The sequence below is a fragment of the Trifolium pratense genome, linkage group LG4 (assembly GCF_020283565.1).
Source record: "Trifolium pratense cultivar HEN17-A07 linkage group LG4, ARS_RC_1.1, whole genome shotgun sequence".
In the NCBI taxonomy this organism is placed as follows: Eukaryota; Viridiplantae; Streptophyta; class Magnoliopsida; order Fabales; family Fabaceae; genus Trifolium; species Trifolium pratense.
This window is the reverse complement of record NC_060062.1, coordinates 4,583,549-4,600,438: the sequence shown is the minus strand read 5'-3', so window position 1 is coordinate 4,600,438 and position 16,890 is coordinate 4,583,549. Positions and strand designations below refer to the sequence as shown.

Sequence of the window (16,890 nt, the reverse complement as noted above, 5' to 3'; positions counted from 1 at the left end):
CCTCATTTATTTTGGACTTCTGTACAAATTGTGAGTTTCTTGAAGCGATTGTCATGTTCAAAAACTCATTTTTAAATGGTAGTAATACTATTGCTCCTGCCATCTGCGAGAGACATCAATATGTTTGCTTCGGTTTTCCCCAATTTACAGCTCTTGGATTTGAGCTTTTCCGGTGACATTTGTCAAGTTTTAAGGAGATGTAGTAAGTAAGATCAGAAATTTGAACTTAGCCAACTGTCCAGGACTGAAACTATTTAAAACGAACATTGAAATTTTCATGTCGGAGGCATTGAACTTATCACATACAAGAGTTGATGATGAAACACTCCATGTGATCTCAACAAGTTGCTTTAGGTTAATGCAGCTTGACTTGGGACATTGTTATGATGTCACAGAGAAGGGAGTGATGCAAGTCCTAAAAAATTGCGCACAATTGCGAGAGATAAATTTGCAGGATTGTCGTAAAGTGAGTGCTGACTCGATGGTATTAAGGAGGCCGTCATTAAGAAAGATAACAACTCCACCTGGTTTTTGTTGCAGTGACAGCAAGCGAGAACTCTTCTTGCTTCTTGGATGTCTTGTTTGCTAGTATGTTGGGAATGTGTAAGATGTTTATGTTTTTTCTTTGAAAATGCCAACTTAGCATTATTACTGGTTTTATGGTAGGTATGTTATTCTGATTAATCCTTGTTGTTGCTGGTTTTAATTCTGATTATTTGTAATCATTTAATTCTGACTTTTGAAGCCTTTTTCTTATTCTGTTGTGTGCCTTTTGTTTTATGTACATTAAACTCCTAGTACTACTATTTTGCTGTGCTTGTGGTTCCTCTATTAGTTTTTACAATTACAATATTAATTATAACTCTAAGGATTTGGATCTCACTAGTCTCATCGGAGGGAAATAAATATATTTGTAAATATTCTTTGATCCTAAGATTTTGTTTGGATTTGAATTAACTTATACCTTACGCTTATAGTTTATAAGTTAACAAATTTATTTAATAACTGCTTTTTCATCATGAGCTTATAATTTATTTTACTGACTAATAATTTATTTTCGATAAGCTATTAAACGAATGAGAATCAACCAAGTAATAATTTATTTATTTTCGATAAGCTAGTGAATCTTATTATACCGAGAAGATTTACCGAAATAATTTAATGTTGGATTTAAATATAGTAAGTAAACAATGTAAAAAAACGTTACACAAACAACAGATCAAAATTCAATATTAGTAAACAATATAAATGAAGAAAGTTACACAAACAACCAATCAAAATTTTTGTTTAACATAATAATTTTTGTTTTTTCCATGTTATACATGGAAGATTATTCGCTTATCTACCGGAAGCAACCTTGTTATGTGAATATGTGTGTCTCTTTTTCGTACAATGAGTGACACACTTAATGATTTCCCATATACTAGTATTAAGAAAAAAACTATAAAAGGATAAAAAAGAATACTAATAATTTTATTAAATTAATCTTATTAAATATTAACATACCTTCACTATTAGTATTACCAAGATACAATTATAACTTACTATCCTTAAAAAAAAAAAAATATATAACTTACTACAATGAAAATTAAGAATTAAAATCATTTTGAGATGAATTTTTTCAAGGTGGAACAAAGTTAGTATATAATCATATACACTCTCCGTGACAATATATAAGCAAAAATTAACTTTTTAGATTCATTGCATATTTAATGTATCTGTCTAATAATATAGACCAGATACATTAAATATGCAACCTATAAAAGTGATTTTTGCTTATATATTGTCACGGAGGGAGTACTCATTAAATGAATAGAAAAAGTCTTTTGTTCAAATGATTTTTTAGTTCCAAATTACTTTATGAAAGCATGACTTGAATATTGTTGCACTCAAAGAAGTTATGCTTTGCACACATTCATAAATGCCTAACAATTGATAAGGTGTGGGTTCCATGTAAGAAAATCACATTTAAATTATGGTTGTTCATATTAAAAATTGGCCATGGTTGGTGCTGGATTATTTCATGGCACCCCACCACAATGCAAAAAGCCTCAAAAGTGAAAATTACATATCACCTTAACATATGATGTTGCCTACCTAACAAGCAAAAAAGACTTTCTAGAGTTTCATGCTTTGAAGTTTGAAGTTTGAACTTGAACAGATACTAGTCAAATACAATACAAATTACAAAGCCTCCATTTCCTCAACTTGATTAGATTGGCATCTTATTAAAGAGATTGGTTTATTGTGTTAATGAATCATTAAGCTATTAAATTTGTTGATCACTTACATCTTAGTTCTTAAAAATAACTTTTGCTTCTTGTTCCAAACTTTTTTCTTTTTGCTGCAGTCTTGTTTCTATCAATATGTTGGTGAAAGAATTTCCTCAAGATTGTTGGGAATCAGTCTTCAAATTCCTTGGTCAAGGACATGATTTGGAGTCTGTTTCTATGGTCTGCAAGAAATTTCTTTCGATTACAAACCAGGTTAAATTCTCTCTAACACTACATGATCCCGTTGTTCTATTCGTTCCTCGGCTACTCTTAAGATTTTTAAGGCTCAAAGTCATAGATTTTAGTCACTTCAATGGTGAACTAGAAGGCTTGCTTCATGAAATTTCACAATCTGAGCTGGACCTTGATTTGGTTAATCTTTCCAACCAGAGAACACTTCCTGTTGATGGATTGCGAGAACTTGGTTCAAAGATGATAAACTTGAGGGTTTTGATTTGCTCAAACATTGGCTGTCTTCGTGATAGCCATCTAGTTGTGATATCTTATTGTTTTCCATTTCTTGAAGAGCTTGATATTAGCTTTCCTTTGGATTCTCAAGCATCGGATTTTGGATTACTAAGGCTATCTTCAATGCTCGAGAATCTGCGCAAGATTGATTTTTCCGGAAATCACTTGATCACCGATAAATCTCTTTTGTCTCTATGTGAGAACTGCAGATCATTGGAAGAAATTTCATTCTTCAAATGTTTCAAGATATCCCAAGTTGGAATCGCTTCTGCAATTCGAATGAGGCCGAGTTTGGCTTCTATTTCTTTTAACATTGAAAAGAAAAGAATACATGGACCTGGTTTGACAACCTCACCCATTAACTTGGATTTGATTGATTCATTTGTGAGCTTAAAAAGATTAACTGCTATTGATTTGTCAAATTCTTTTATCTCGGACGAGTTACTTATCCCAGTCGCAAACAGCGCTGTTGATTTTCTGAAAAAACTTGTGCTCCAGGACTGTTGCAACTTTACATTTTCAGGAATCTTTTACCTGTTATCCAAATGTCCATATGTTCAATGCTTAGATCTTCGAAAAGCCGACTTTCTAACAGATAAATGTATCAACAAGTTATCAGTATTTCTTCTTAACTTGACCTCTATAAACCTTAGTGGTTGTTGCCAGCTAACAAACTCAACCTTTTTCATCCTCACAAGAAACTGTCCTTTACTCAGTGAGATCAAAATGGAGAGAACATATATCGGGGTACAAGGCGAGGAAAACTCCAATTCCATGTCTGATTTTGTCGTCAATCTTCAAGTGAAAGCGGTTTATTTTGGTGATAATATTTTACTGAATGATGCAAGTTTAATAAAATTTTCTTCCATTTGCTCCAGTTTACAACTTCTTGACTTAACTGCTTGTGAGGGTATATCTGGACAATGTATTGTTGAGGTTATGAAGATATGCTATGAGATAAGGCATTTAAACCTTTCCTATACAGGAATTGAAAAATTTGAGATACACTTTGAAGTTTCCAAATTGAAGGTGTTGAACTTGTCGGGATCAAGAATCGAAGATGAATCACTCTCATTAATCTCAAAGTGGTGCAGTGGACTATTGTTTTTGGACATTCAGAATTGTTGGTTTGTTACAACTAAGGGAGTAAAAGAAATAATAGAAAATTGCATACAGTTGAAAGAGTTAAATTTAAGGAATTGTAGTTTGGTGGATGGTGATTTTGTTTGTGGACTAATATGTACAAGGACTTCATTGAGAAAAATAATCACACCTTCTGGTGTTGATTTTTATTACTGAATAGAGAAGTTGAGGAGTTTCAATGTGACATATATATCATGTCTTGTTTGTTATATGTTCTATATTTAATGTGTGGATAGCTTTTTTGTGATAAAAGAAGTTGAAAGTTGTGTGTGTTTATCTTTGTTTATGTAATGAAGCACGGACACAGACACGGACACTGTCCAACACAGGACACGCCTAACTTGAGGAGTGTCCGTGCTTCATATTGTAATGTTACATGTTCCAAATCATGGAAGTGTGAAGGAACATTTTGTTAGCATAAAAATTGTTCAATATTTATTAACACATTGTAAATTTAATGCAGTCATTGTTTTGAGAAGCACAAGCAAATACAGAAATTGAAACTTTGCAGAAACTGAAAATTATTGTGATTAAAGTAGTCCAGCTTCCTTATAGCTCTTAACAGAATCAATGAGTGTTTCCTCCAAAGGCCTGAATTTCCAACCCAAATTTTGCAGTTTCTGTGAGCTCAGAGTCAGCATTCTATAATCATCCACCTCAGTATAGCTGCCAACAATGAAATTTTTAGATAAGATTGTAATCATTTATGACTACTACTACTTTATAAGTTCCCTTTGATTTATAGATAATATGGAATTTAAGCTTACTTTGTAGGGTACTTGTAGTTTGGAAATAGACTCTTCAATTTCTCCAACAAATCTCGATTTGCGACAGTGTGTGAAAAACATATGTATCTCCCTTCTGCCTTGTGATTCTCATAAGCCAAAAGTATTGCATCAACTACATCTCGCACGTCAACTATCCAACGATGTTGATACTTCAATGAATCACAGCCTTCAATTCAGATGAGTAAAATAAAAAATCATTTTAATATTTATATGGAAACAATCTTATCCCTATAAAGGGCATAATCTTAATTCATGACTATAAATATTGATACCAATATATAAATTTCTAAGGCCAGAGTCTTAATATGTTATGCACAATGAAAATCAAACCATTTTCACATGGCTTATTATAAGAATTTGATATGAGTAGGCACCTTTTAAAAGTTTGATGAGAACCAAGCTACTTAAATTAGTGGTTGACTGTAAAATTGGCCCCAAAACAAGGGGAGGACAAATGCTTACAACATTAAGTCCAGTTCTTTTCGCGAAATTCAGGGCCTGCTCTTCTGCTTCTGTCTTGGAATAATAATACCAGTTCTGGATCACATGCGACGTATGAGTTTATTACATAATACAAAATTTCTTTTATGATTAAAACATAGCATATTTTGCAACTAAAAGATCTGAATAAAATAGTAAAACAGACACGACTACGAACATATCACCAGGCCAATGATAAGTCGATGTCATGCACACATGTAATCTAATAAAATCTTAGTGACCTTAGTATTTTTGCAGTAGTCTTTATCAGACCAACAAGATTCATCGATCACTTTCTCTTTGGGGAAATTAGGATTGATAGCAACAGCAGCTGCAGATGATAGAAAGACAACGCGTTCCACTTTAGCTTTGAGACAAGCTTCAAGTACATTAGCAGTTCCCTTCACTGCAGGCTCAATCACTTCCACCTGCAGTATCATATCATCTCTACCTCAGTAATTGAGAACATTTAAACTTGTCAAAATCGATGCTACCCGTCTAGAACCAACCATACATTGAAAACACGAGAACATTCCAACTATGTTTTGGTTACCTCAGGATTTGGTACAACTGTTGAAGGTACAGGGCTAGCAACATGGAAAACGGCACTGCATCCGACAATTGCCTTGTAAACAGATTCATAATTCAAGATATCTGCTTCGAAAAGTGTAAGGTTCTCAGAAGCTCTCTCAAGTTTCAGCAAGTGTTCATATTTCTTACTACCTGCAGTGTGGTCAAAGTCATACATACACTTCAAATGAATCACAACAACAATTGTACTTCAAAGTATGAGAGAAAAGAGGCATATATACCAATATCCTCAGTGTCAGTTTCCTAAGTTTTTTACATTAACGGTGTTGACCGTGTCAGAGTCATATGCTTCATAGCATATATTTGTTAATTTGGTCCTATGTGCTACAAATTGGTCGGCTTTCATTTCAACTATAAGCTTGGTATTGAATCACCATTTTAGTCCCTAAAAGTGAAGGTCATGACAATTATTTAGGGCACGTTTAATAGGAGTTTGTTTCCATTAGAGCTTCTCTTGATATCTATTTTGCATGAAAATTGATTGAAAGTCATAAGGCAACTGAATTGTCTGTCTTAAATTTTGGTGGACAATATGTAAGTACTTCTGTCAACTCTCTCTAAGAGCTTTGAGGCTTGCTCCGATCCTAATGATCCCCGGGACCCAATTCAGCTAAACTTTTGTTATCCCAAAATATTATATTTTGTAAATTTGGAGGACCAAATTCACTAGCCCTAAAATTTGAAGGATCAAAATGATGATTCACTCATTACCTTGGTTATCACAAATTTAATTACTGTGGTGGTGCTGATAAAGTACAGACACAGATACAAACACCGGACACGACACAAACACGTTGACGCCGATAAAACGATAATAATATGAGAAAATGACATAATTCAATATAATCGTAAAGTGTCCAACACCGAGACACGCCTAATTCGACGAGTGTTTGTGCTTCATAGGTTTGTAATAATCTCCTGCATCTAATGTATTTCTTAGGTCTATCTATATTTCTTGGTTATAAAAAAAACGTATACATGTATTAGAACATTGGTTCAATAACTAAGATATTTTAATTTATCCTAAAAATAATGAAACATTATACCAATGATGATGAGATGTATTACCAAGTTGTCTAACAGTTCCATGGACAGAATAACCTTTGGAAAGAAGAAGCTTAACAAGCCATGATGCTACAAACCCTCCAGCCCCAGTTACACAAACCTTCTTATTAGCACCCCCATTTGTTGCCATTATCACCACCTCCTCTTCTTTTACTCTCAAAAAATCTTAAAAGGACGAAGATAACTCTGAAAACCTCACATGAATTTTCCACTCATTCATTCATTTAAATCACCTAATAATAATAATAATAATAATAATAATAATATTCAGAAAATTCCATACATGTATGATCCATGTGTTTATTATTCGTTACATTTTTGTTGGCTATGTTAGGACAGATGCTTATAGCAATTCAATGAGGGAGGGACTACAAAAAATAGGTGCTGTCATTTTCTGTTCTGTGTGCTTAATAGTTCATTTTCCTTTAAGGGTAATAATAACTTTTTCCTCTTTTAGCTCTATTTTGACTCGTAATAATAATTGTCAGTAATGAAACAACTACTTTTGTGCAGAGGTACTGCCAAGTATCAGTTATACTTATTGCTATTTTTCAAAAACTGTTATCAAACATAGTTTTTTTAATTAAATGAATTTATAAGCTATAAGCTAATTTATGTGTCTTCCCAAACAGTATCAATACAAGCTTGTGTCTAACCTCAAATAGAAGTAATAAGATTTTATATTTAGAATTGCCTCCCAAATAGGGAAATGATGATAAGAGTGAAAACATTTATATCTTTAATATGTTTCCTCATTCTCCTAATAAAATATCACATGCACATTGTTATTATTTCCAAAAGTAGTAAGAGTGAAAACATTGTGTGAGGACTGAGGGATATACTACATGGACTAGAAAAGTCATTTTCTGTCAGTGTATTTATGTTTTGGACAACTACTTGTCACTCTCAGTAGTAATTGTCGGTAATGAAACAAGTCCTTTGTAAAGATTATTCTCTCATCCATGTTTTTTATTTGAGATTTTATTTAAGAGAATTAATATTTTTTTAAGTAGATACGAAATAACAGAGTTATTATAAATTCATACACATAAGGAGGAATCAGAGTTCGAATCCAACCCGATCATAATGTCGGCCTGACAATTCCGGTTAGGAGATTATACGAAATGGTTTTTGTTCACTAACCATGACATGAACTATTTTGTAAATTCATTGTAACAACAAAGAGAAAAATTATAATCTAAGGCCGGGTTCATTCTAAATTGTGATAAGGGAGGGATTCGCAAAACCTAATCAAGCTTTTTATCATTTGAAAATCACCAATTTACTTTCTTGTCGGTAATGAAGTCCCATCTATTTTCGGGGCTAGTTGATTCGTTATTATGATTATGATGATTGTGTGACACACAGAAATTAAACCAATTTCTAGCAAGTTAAGATGTGGATTTTAAATTGGCATGCACAATGTCAATAGTTCCAGCTCATGCATTGATAATTTGGTTAAGATGGTTTAAATAAGATTAAGCAAGTGATAAACCAAACAGATTCCAATTAGACACAAGTTTGTGAAGGGGTGGCAAGTACTTTGAGATCAATTATTGCTTTCACCAACAACTTAAACTTACTTAAGAACTGAGCCAGCATAAGAACAGTGTATCTTGTTGAGTACAATAAACAAGCAGTCACATTTATTATAGATTTAGTCTGATTCGGTTCATGAACCACGCACACCCCTAATGAGAGCTTCCTCCCAAATAGGGAGATGATGATATTGTGATTAGAGTAGTCCAGCCTCCTCATAGCTCTTAACAGAATCAATGAGTGTTTCCTCCAATGGCCTGAATTTCCAACCTAAACTTTGCAGTTTCTCTGAGCTCAGCATTCTGTTATCATCCACCTCACTATAGCTGCCAACAATGAATTTTCTAGATAAGATTGTAATCATTTATGACTACTACTACTTTATAATGGGAACTTAGAAAGATAATACGGAACTCAAGCTTACTTTGTAGGGCACTTGTAATTTGGAAATATACTCTTCAATTTCTCCACCAAATCTCGTTCCGTGACAGCGTGTGAAAAACATATGTATCTCCCTTCTGCCTTGTGATTCTCATAAACCAAAAGTATCGCATCAACTACATCTCGTACGTCAACTATCCAACGATGCTTGTTCTCCAATGTATCACAGCCTTCATTTCAGACAAATAAGAAAGACACGATGAATAACATGACAAATTATTTTAATATTTATAAGGAAACTATGGCATAGGGGCAGGGAAACAAGTAATAATGCAGAGAAATCTCCCCATGAGGGGCATAATCATAATTCATGACTATAAATATTGATACCAATACAAAATAAATTTCTAAGGCCACACTCGTAATCTGTTATGCACAATGAAAATCAAACACCATTTTCACATGGCCAATGATTTTATGGAAGTTATGTGATTAACGGGAGCAGGTCCTCTCATGTCACATTACTCTCCCATTAAATCCAAGCCATTCAATTTTTTTTTTTCAAACAATTCAATCATAACAAAAAACAATGAAGAGTTGAGATTGTCACTGAATACCCTCCAGTGAAATATGCACTGGAGACAATCCATTTCCCCAATATGGCATTTTAACTAGCATGGCACATTATAAGAATTTGATATCAGTAGGTACCTTTTAAAAGTTTGATGAGAACCAAACTACTTGAATTAGTGGTTGACTGTAAAATTGGTCCCAAAACAAGGGTAGGACAAATGCTTACAACATCAAGCCCGGTTCTTTTCGCGAAATTCAGCGCCTGCTCTTCTGCTTCTGTCTTGGCATAACAATACCAGTTCTGGATCATATGCGACATATCAGTTTATTTACATAATACAAAATTTCTTTTATGATTGAAATATAGCATATTTTGCATACTAAATCGGACACGACTATGGTCATATTACCAGCCAATGATAAGTCAATGTCATGCACACATGTAATAAAATATTAGCGACCTTAGCTTTTTTGCAGTAGTCTTTATCAGACCAACAAGACTCGTCAATCACTTTATCTTTCGGGAAATTAGGATTGATAGCAGCAGCAACTCCAGATGATACAAAGACGACACGTTCCACTTTAGCTTTGAGAGAAGCTTCAAGTACATTAGCAGTTCCTTTCACTGCAGGCTCAATCACTTCCACCTGTAGTATCAAAACATAAAACTTGCAGTGTGAATTGTACACATTACATGATCCTCATAAAGTTGAACCAATCATACACTGAAAACAAGAGATCGAAGAACATTCCAAATATGTTTTGGTTACCTCAGGATTTGATACAACTGTTGAAGGTACAGGACTAGCAACATGGAAAACTGCACTGCATCTGACAATTGCTTTGTAAAGAGATTCATAATTCAAGATATCTGCTTCGAAAAGTGTAAGGTTCTCTGAAGCTCTCTCAAGTTTCAGTAAGTGTTCATATTTCTTACTACCTGCAGTGGTCAAAGTTATCAAAGATGGTATGAAGTTCTCATAAATGAGTGATTTACTTATGACATTATTACGATAGGTTGGTGGGCAATATGTAAGTACTTCTGTCAACGTCCTCTAAGAGCTTTGAGGCTTGCTCTGATCCTAGTGATCCCCATGAGGACCCAATAATATATTCACACATTACCTTGGTTATCACAAATTTAATTACTGTGGTGGTGCTGATAAACTAAGGCTATGCATTTATGCTATGAGACTTGATATAAAAGTAAGATCCTGTACAAATTTTTTGCTGTCTTTTATCATGATATAACAACATTACATATCCTTTATTAGTTTTGATAATTGGATTTAGTTTGTAACTATTAAGCACAAACACAAACACCAGACACGTCGACATCGATAATAATACGAGAAAATGACATAATATAATTATAAAGTGTCATAAATCAGGACACACCTAATGTGAGCAGTGTCTATGCTTCATAGGTTTGTAATAATCTCCTGCATCTAAATCTAAATGTATTTTTTTGGTCTATATTGCTGCTTATAGAAATAAAATGTATACATGTATAACAATTGATGAATGTACATTGGTTCATAAACTAAATTTTACTTTATTCTAAAAAAATTGAAACATTAAACGAATATATTACCAGGTTGTCTGACAGTTCCATGGACAGAGTAACCTTTGGATAGAAGAAGCTTAACAAGCCATGATGCTATAAACCCTCCAGCCCCAGTTACACAAACCTTCTTATTAGCACCCCCATTTGTTGCCATTATCACCTCCTCTTCTTTTACTCTAAAAAAATCTCAAAAGGATAAAGACAACTCTGAAGTCAACCTTCACATAAATTTATTTAATTCTTATTCGTATTGATGACATGGTATAGAAATATATATTTAAATGTTGATTAAAAATTGATAAAATGGAGACGCATTCATCATGGTTCACTTTAATTAAATCACAACATAAGAACATATCTCATAGTTTATACTTTAGGTCCGTTTGGTCTAGCTTTTTTTGAGCTTATGCAAATAGCTTATGCAATATAAATTCAGTTTTATGTTATTTTATAAGTTCACACTAGTGAAAATTGTAATTTTATAAGCTATTTTATCATAAACTACCTTGACAAACTTATAATAATATATAAAAGTTGCATAAGTTGTTTGCATAAGCTCTAAATAAGAGGAAAAAAATAGGTTTTATTATAGTATGATTTTTGCTAGTAGTGGTTTCACACTATCACATACTAGTTATACGAATCCTGTTACTAGTATATAATTTTGACTATTTATATCAAGGTTGTCAGAACCGGACCGGTCATCGAACCGGCGAGCTCACCGGTTCAAGGTTCAATTGGTCGGACCGGGTTCAATCGGGGTCGAACCGTTTTTAATTAAATATATATTTTAATTAATATATAAATAAATATATATGAATAATTGCTCAATATTTCATAATTTCACACATTAAAAAGATAAAATATCACAAGTCAAAATAAAATAAAATTTATAATTCAAACCAAATGAAAAACAAAAACATTTCCTATTCCTACGACGTCGTTATTTTGTTTCAGATTTTTTTTTTAAAAAAAATAAAATTAAAACGACGTTGTTTTGCCCTATTTTTTTTTTTTTAAAAAAAATCTTCAAAACCGCTTGAACCGCCGGCCGGTTCGCCGGTTCAACCCGGTTCGACCTCGGTTCACACGTTTTTTTGCCGGTCGGTTTCCTATCCGTTTTTTGCTCAAAACCGAACCGCTTTCATGACCGGTTCACGGTCCGACCGGTCCGACCGGCCGGTTCGGTCCGGTTTTGATAACCTTGATTTATATAGGTTAGATAAGAGTGTCGATTTGACTATGATGAGTTTTCCTAATTAAAATTTATGAGTCAATAGTTATTGGATGAATCTAAAAAGTAAAAATTTATCATCGTTTCTTTCTTTCTCTTTTAAGTATTTATGATTTTCTAACGTAATGCAGCTATGACTATCAAAGAAAACCTTTCATGTAAATCTGAAAATTTAGGAAAAGCAAAGTGGAACAATCCAAATGATACCAAACTGTTACTTGACATTTGTATTGATGAAATTCGAAAGTGTGGGAAACCTGGAACTGGTTTTAGGAATAAGATACGGGTATCAGTGATCAAGTGATTTCCGGAAAAATCAATCTTGCGCAGATTCTCGAGCATTGAAGATAGCCTTAGTAATCCAAAATCCAATGCTTGAGAATCCAAAGGAAAGCTAATATCAAGCTCTTCAAGAAATGGAAAACAATAAGATATCACAACTAGATGGCTATCACGAAGACAGCCAATGTTTGAGCAAATCAAAACCCTCAAGTTTATCATCTTTGAACCAAGTTCTCGCAATCCATCAACAGGAAGTGTTCTCTGGTTGGAAAGATTAACCAAATCAAGGTCCAGCTCAGATTGTGAAATTTGATGAAGCAAGCCTTCAAGTTCACCATTGAAGTGACTGAAGTAATTGATTTGATTACTAAAAAACTAAAACAAAAAAGTATAATAGATTTTCTATAATGCTCACCATGATTTGTCAATATCATGGTAAATCCAAATATGTATTGAAGAGATTGAAGCATAAATCTTGTAGTTCAATATTTAATAACACCAATGTAAATTTAAATGCAGTCATTGTTTTGTGAAGCACAAACAAATACAGAAACTGAAATACATTCACAAAACAAGCAGTCACATTTATTGTGAATGAAGTATTCCAGCCTCCTCATAGCTCTTAACAGAATCAATTAGTGTTTCCTCCAATGGCCTGAATTTCCATCCTAAACTTTGCAGTTTCTTTGAGCTCAGCATTCTGTAATCATTCACCTCAGTATAGCTGCCAACAATGAAAATTCTAGATAAGATTGGAATCATTTATGACTACTACTACTTTATAAGTTCCCTTTGATTTATAGATATTATTATGAAACTTAAGCTTACTTTGTAGGGTACTTGTAGTTTGGATATTTACTCTTCAATTTCTCCACCAAATCTCGTTCCGTGACAGCGTGTGAAGTGCATATGTATCTCCCTTCTGCCTCATGATTCTCATATGCCAATAGTATTGCATCGACCAAGTCTCGTACGTCAACTATCCAACGGTGCTTATTCTCCAATGTATCACAACCTTCAATTCAGACAAATAAGAAAGACACAATGAATAACATGCACAAATTCGTAATATGTTATGCACAATGAAAATCAAACACCATTTTCGCATGGCCAGATTTTATAAAAGTTATGTGATTAACAATAAGGCATTTTAACTAGCATGGCACATTATAAGAATTTGATATCAGTAGGTACCTTTTAAAAGTTTGATGAGAACTAAGCTACTTGAGTTAGTGGTTGACTGTAAAATTGGCCCCAAAACAAGGGTAGGACAAATGCTTACAACATCATGCCCAGTTCTTTTCGCGAAATTCAGTGCCTGCTCTTCTGCTTCTGTCTTGGCATAACAATACCAGTTCTGGATCATATGTAGGTATGAGTTTATTTCCATAATACAAAGTTATTTTATGATCGAAACATAACATATATTGCAAATAAAATGTCTGAATGAAATATTAAAACGGACACAACTACGATCATATGACTAGGCCAATAATAAGTCGTCAATGTCATGCTCACATATAATGTAATAAAATCTTAGTGACCTTAGTTTTTTTGCAGTAGTCTTTGTCAGACCAACAAGACTCGTCAATCACTTTATCTTCCGAGAAATTAGGATTGATAGCAACAGCAGCTCCAGATGATACAAAGACGACACGCTCCACTTTAGCTTTGAGAGAAGCTTCAAGTACATTAGCAGTTCCCTTCACTGCTGGCTCAATCACTTCCACCTGCATAGAGTATCATACTATCTTATAATCTCTACTAATATTACTAATTAAATTCAAAACATAAAACTTGCAGTGTCAATTTTACACATTACATGATCCTAACAATAGAATAAATAAGATTAGAGACACATTATTAACTGCACAACCATTCATTTTTTCTTAAGAAAAACATTAAACTAAATGCTTCTGAGTTTTGGAAGGCATGTGTAATTCAGATAAAAAAAACGATATACTAAAGTAACGACTTTTTGCATATACGTGAATTGCTGAAACAACTGAATGTTTCCATGAAGCAATGAAATCTCCAATATACACGAATCAATTTCAATGGCATTGATTAATAAACAGAACCATTCAACTACTTGGTGTCTTTAATCATGAACATGAATGAAAAATGGGAATCACTCGATCACATATCAAATTAGTCTGAGTGTGCGTTTGGTTTTGCACTGTCAATTGTCAAAGTTTATTTTGAATGTATTGGTTTTGTAAAATTGATTCTACCTAAAACTGAGTTGAACTTAAAGTGATTTATGTTTCGATACATTCGCTTTAGAATCAATTCTAGAGGCAAAATCAATGCTACACATCTAGAATCAACTTTGCCTCCTCATAAAGTGGAACCAAACATACACCGAAAACAAGAGAAGAAGATTCGAAATATGTTTTGGTTACCTCAGGATTTGGTACAACTGTTGAAGGTACAGGGCTTGCAACATGGAAAACAGCAGTGCATCCGACAATTGCTTTGTAAACAGATTCATAATTCAAGATATCTGCTTCGAAAAGTGTAAGGTTCTCAGAAGCTCTCTCAAGTTTAAGCAAGTGTTCATATTTCTTACTACCTGCAATGGTCAAAGTCATACATACACTTCAAGTGAATCACAACAACAATTGTACCTCAAAGAATGACAGAAAAAATGAATATATAATATAACAATATCCTCTTCAAAACTTGTATGAAAAGTATAACATCCATGCATTCCAAAAATTATACTAGCCCTAAAATTGAATGTCTTGAGAATTATTTAGAGCATGTTCAATCGGAGTTTTTTTGAAGAAGCTAAATTAGCCTACTCAAATTGACACCAGAGATAATCGAACCTGAAACCTTAAGGAGGAGCACACTCCCAGGTCCCAGGCTAATACCACCAGACCAACCCAAGTGGATTGTTTAATACGACTAATTGATTGATTGTCTTCAGTTTCAGGAGCTAATTTATCATTTTGGCTGATGCCCCACAAGAGCGTGGGTTCAACTGCCGCTATCAATGTTAAGATTTCGTTGGTGGGTAATATGTAAGTACTTCAGTCAACGTCCTCTAAGAGCTTTGAGGCTTGCCCTGATCCTAGTGGATCCCCTAGGACCCAATTCAGCTAAACTTTTGTTATCCCAAAATATTATATTTTGTAAATTTCCAGGACCAAATTCACTAACCCTAAAATTTCGAGGATCAAAATGATGATTCATTCCTTACCTATCACAAATTTAATTGATATGCATTTATGCTGCGATACTTGATATAACTTTGCAGTAGTTTATCATGATATAACAACATTACATATCCTTTATTTGTTTTGATAATTGGAGTTAGCTAGTTTGTAACCATGAATCACGGACAGAGACACAAACATCGGACACACACAAACACGTTGACACCGATAATAATTTGAGAAAAATGACATATTTCAATATAATTATAAAGTGTGCGACACCAAAACAGGCATAATCCGAAGAGTGTCCTTGTTTCATAGGTTTGTAATAATCTCTTGCATCTAAATCTAAATGTATTTCTTTGTTCTATATTGCTTTTGCTTGTATAAAAACAATGTATACATGTATAACCACTAATGAACTATTAGAACATTGCTTCAATAACTAATATATTTTTACTTTATTCTAAAAATATTGAAACATTATACGAACGATGATGAGATGAGATGTATTACCAGGTTGTCTGACAGTTCCATGGACAGAGTAACCTTTGGAAAGAAGAAGCTTAACAAGCCATGATGCTACAAACCCTCCAGCCCCAGTTACACAAACCTTCTTATTAGCACCCCCGTTTATTGCCATTATCACCTCCTCTTCTTTTACTCTCAAAAAATCTCAAAAGGACAAAGACAACACAACTCTGACGTCTGAATATTCACATAAATTTATTTAATTCACATAATACTAATAAATAGTAATATTTCAGAAAATTCCAGAGATGTTCGTGTCGTGTGATTCTATATTTATATGATCCATCTGTTCATTATCCGTAATTTTTTTTTTTGAATGCATGTTCATTATCCGTATTAATGGCATGGTAAAGAAACATATTTAAATAGGGTAATGCTACTGTGGAGAAGTGATCTACCGAATATGAATTTTATGAAATTTACTGTTGGATTGAAAGTTTATATCGTATAGATCATCTATAAATTTTTTAAAATTTTTTGAAAATCATTTGATATGTTATTGAGACCTATCAAAATTTACGTTATTTAATAAACCGTTAATCTTGATGTGTCTCAATAACATATTAAATGATTTTCAATTTTTCTAAATTTTTCTATGGATGATCTTTATGATATAAATTTTCAATCCAACGGTGAATTTTGTAAAATTCGTATTCGTTATAATGTTATTCATGACTAGTCCACCATGGACCACTTGATGAAGTGATTGATATTAGAATTTACCTATTTAAATATGGTAAAAAAACATATTTCTAAATTTAAAAATGGGTTAGGATGTTAGATGAGTTTAACTCAGTTGGTAGGAACATCC

The 16,890-nt window shown here is 33.3% G+C and overlaps 4 protein-coding genes across 4 annotated transcripts; 1 reads left to right on the top strand and 3 right to left on the bottom strand.

The window, feature by feature from the left end:
• Positions 1-2,117: 2,117 nt before the first annotated feature.
• LOC123921494 (F-box/LRR-repeat protein 2-like) lies at positions 2,118-4,622 on the top strand. Its single transcript, XM_045974068.1, has one exon. The coding sequence runs from the start codon at positions 2,367-2,369 to the stop codon at positions 4,038-4,040; it is 1,674 nt and encodes a 557-aa protein (XP_045830024.1). The 5' UTR covers positions 2,118-2,366; the 3' UTR covers positions 4,041-4,622.
• On the bottom strand, positions 4,415-6,941 carry LOC123921495 (cinnamoyl-CoA reductase 1-like). Its single transcript, XM_045974069.1, has 6 exons — positions 6,812-6,941; positions 5,706-5,875; positions 5,395-5,580; positions 5,047-5,209; positions 4,652-4,838; positions 4,415-4,550 (listed from the first exon to the last, which is right to left on the bottom strand). Exons 1-6 carry the CDS (start codon positions 6,936-6,938, stop codon positions 4,415-4,417), a joined length of 969 nt encoding a protein of 322 aa, XP_045830025.1. The 5' UTR covers positions 6,939-6,941.
• Positions 6,942-8,298: 1,357 nt separating this feature from the next.
• On the bottom strand, positions 8,299-11,132 carry LOC123921493 (cinnamoyl-CoA reductase 1-like). The gene is made up of 6 exons (XM_045974067.1): positions 10,896-11,132; positions 10,072-10,241; positions 9,763-9,948; positions 9,440-9,602; positions 8,772-8,958; positions 8,299-8,673 (listed from the first exon to the last, which is right to left on the bottom strand). The coding sequence occupies exons 1-6, from the start codon at positions 11,020-11,022 to the stop codon at positions 8,544-8,546; spliced, it is 963 nt and encodes a 320-aa protein (XP_045830023.1). The 5' UTR covers positions 11,023-11,132; the 3' UTR covers positions 8,299-8,543.
• A 1,601-nt stretch (positions 11,133-12,733) lies between these two features.
• LOC123921492 (cinnamoyl-CoA reductase 1-like) lies at positions 12,734-16,412 on the bottom strand. The gene is made up of 6 exons (XM_045974065.1): positions 16,065-16,412; positions 14,790-14,959; positions 13,929-14,114; positions 13,579-13,741; positions 13,213-13,399; positions 12,734-13,108 (listed from the first exon to the last, which is right to left on the bottom strand). Exons 1-6 carry the CDS (start codon positions 16,189-16,191, stop codon positions 12,970-12,972), a joined length of 972 nt encoding a protein of 323 aa, XP_045830021.1. The 5' UTR covers positions 16,192-16,412; the 3' UTR covers positions 12,734-12,969.
• Positions 16,413-16,890: the final 478 nt, after the last annotated feature.

Bases quoted from the DNA above. Each gene is read 5' to 3' on its own strand.
- LOC123921494 (XM_045974068.1), top strand. From the start codon at position 2,367: ATGTTGGTGAAAGAATTTCCTCAAGATTGTTGGGAATCAGTCTTCAAA.
- LOC123921495 (XM_045974069.1), bottom strand. From the start codon at position 6,938: ATGGCAACAAATGGGGGTGCTAATAAGAAGGTTTGTGTAACTGGGGCT. The intron at 5,876-6,811 runs GTAATACATCTC...ACCACACTGCAG, and splicing joins TGGAACTGTTAGACAACTTG to GTAGTAAGAAATATGAACAC. The intron at 4,551-4,651 runs GTAAGCTTAAAT...CATTGTTGGCAG, and splicing joins AACTACAAGTACCCTACAAA to CTATACTGAGGTGGATGATT.
- LOC123921493 (XM_045974067.1), bottom strand. From the start codon at position 11,022: ATGGCAACAAATGGGGGTGCTAATAAGAAGGTTTGTGTAACTGGGGCT. The intron at 9,949-10,071 runs GTAACCAAAACA...TTGATACTACAG, and splicing joins CAGTTGTATCAAATCCTGAG to GTGGAAGTGATTGAGCCTGC. The intron at 9,603-9,762 runs GTCGCTAATATT...CATATGATCCAG, and splicing joins ACTACTGCAAAAAAGCTAAG to AACTGGTATTGTTATGCCAA.
- LOC123921492 (XM_045974065.1), bottom strand. From the start codon at position 16,191: ATGGCAATAAACGGGGGTGCTAATAAGAAGGTTTGTGTAACTGGGGCT. The intron at 14,115-14,789 runs GTAACCAAAACA...TACTCTATGCAG, and splicing joins CAGTTGTACCAAATCCTGAG to GTGGAAGTGATTGAGCCAGC. The intron at 13,400-13,578 runs GTACCTACTGAT...TCTGAATTGAAG, and splicing joins TCTCATCAAACTTTTAAAAG to GTTGTGATACATTGGAGAAT.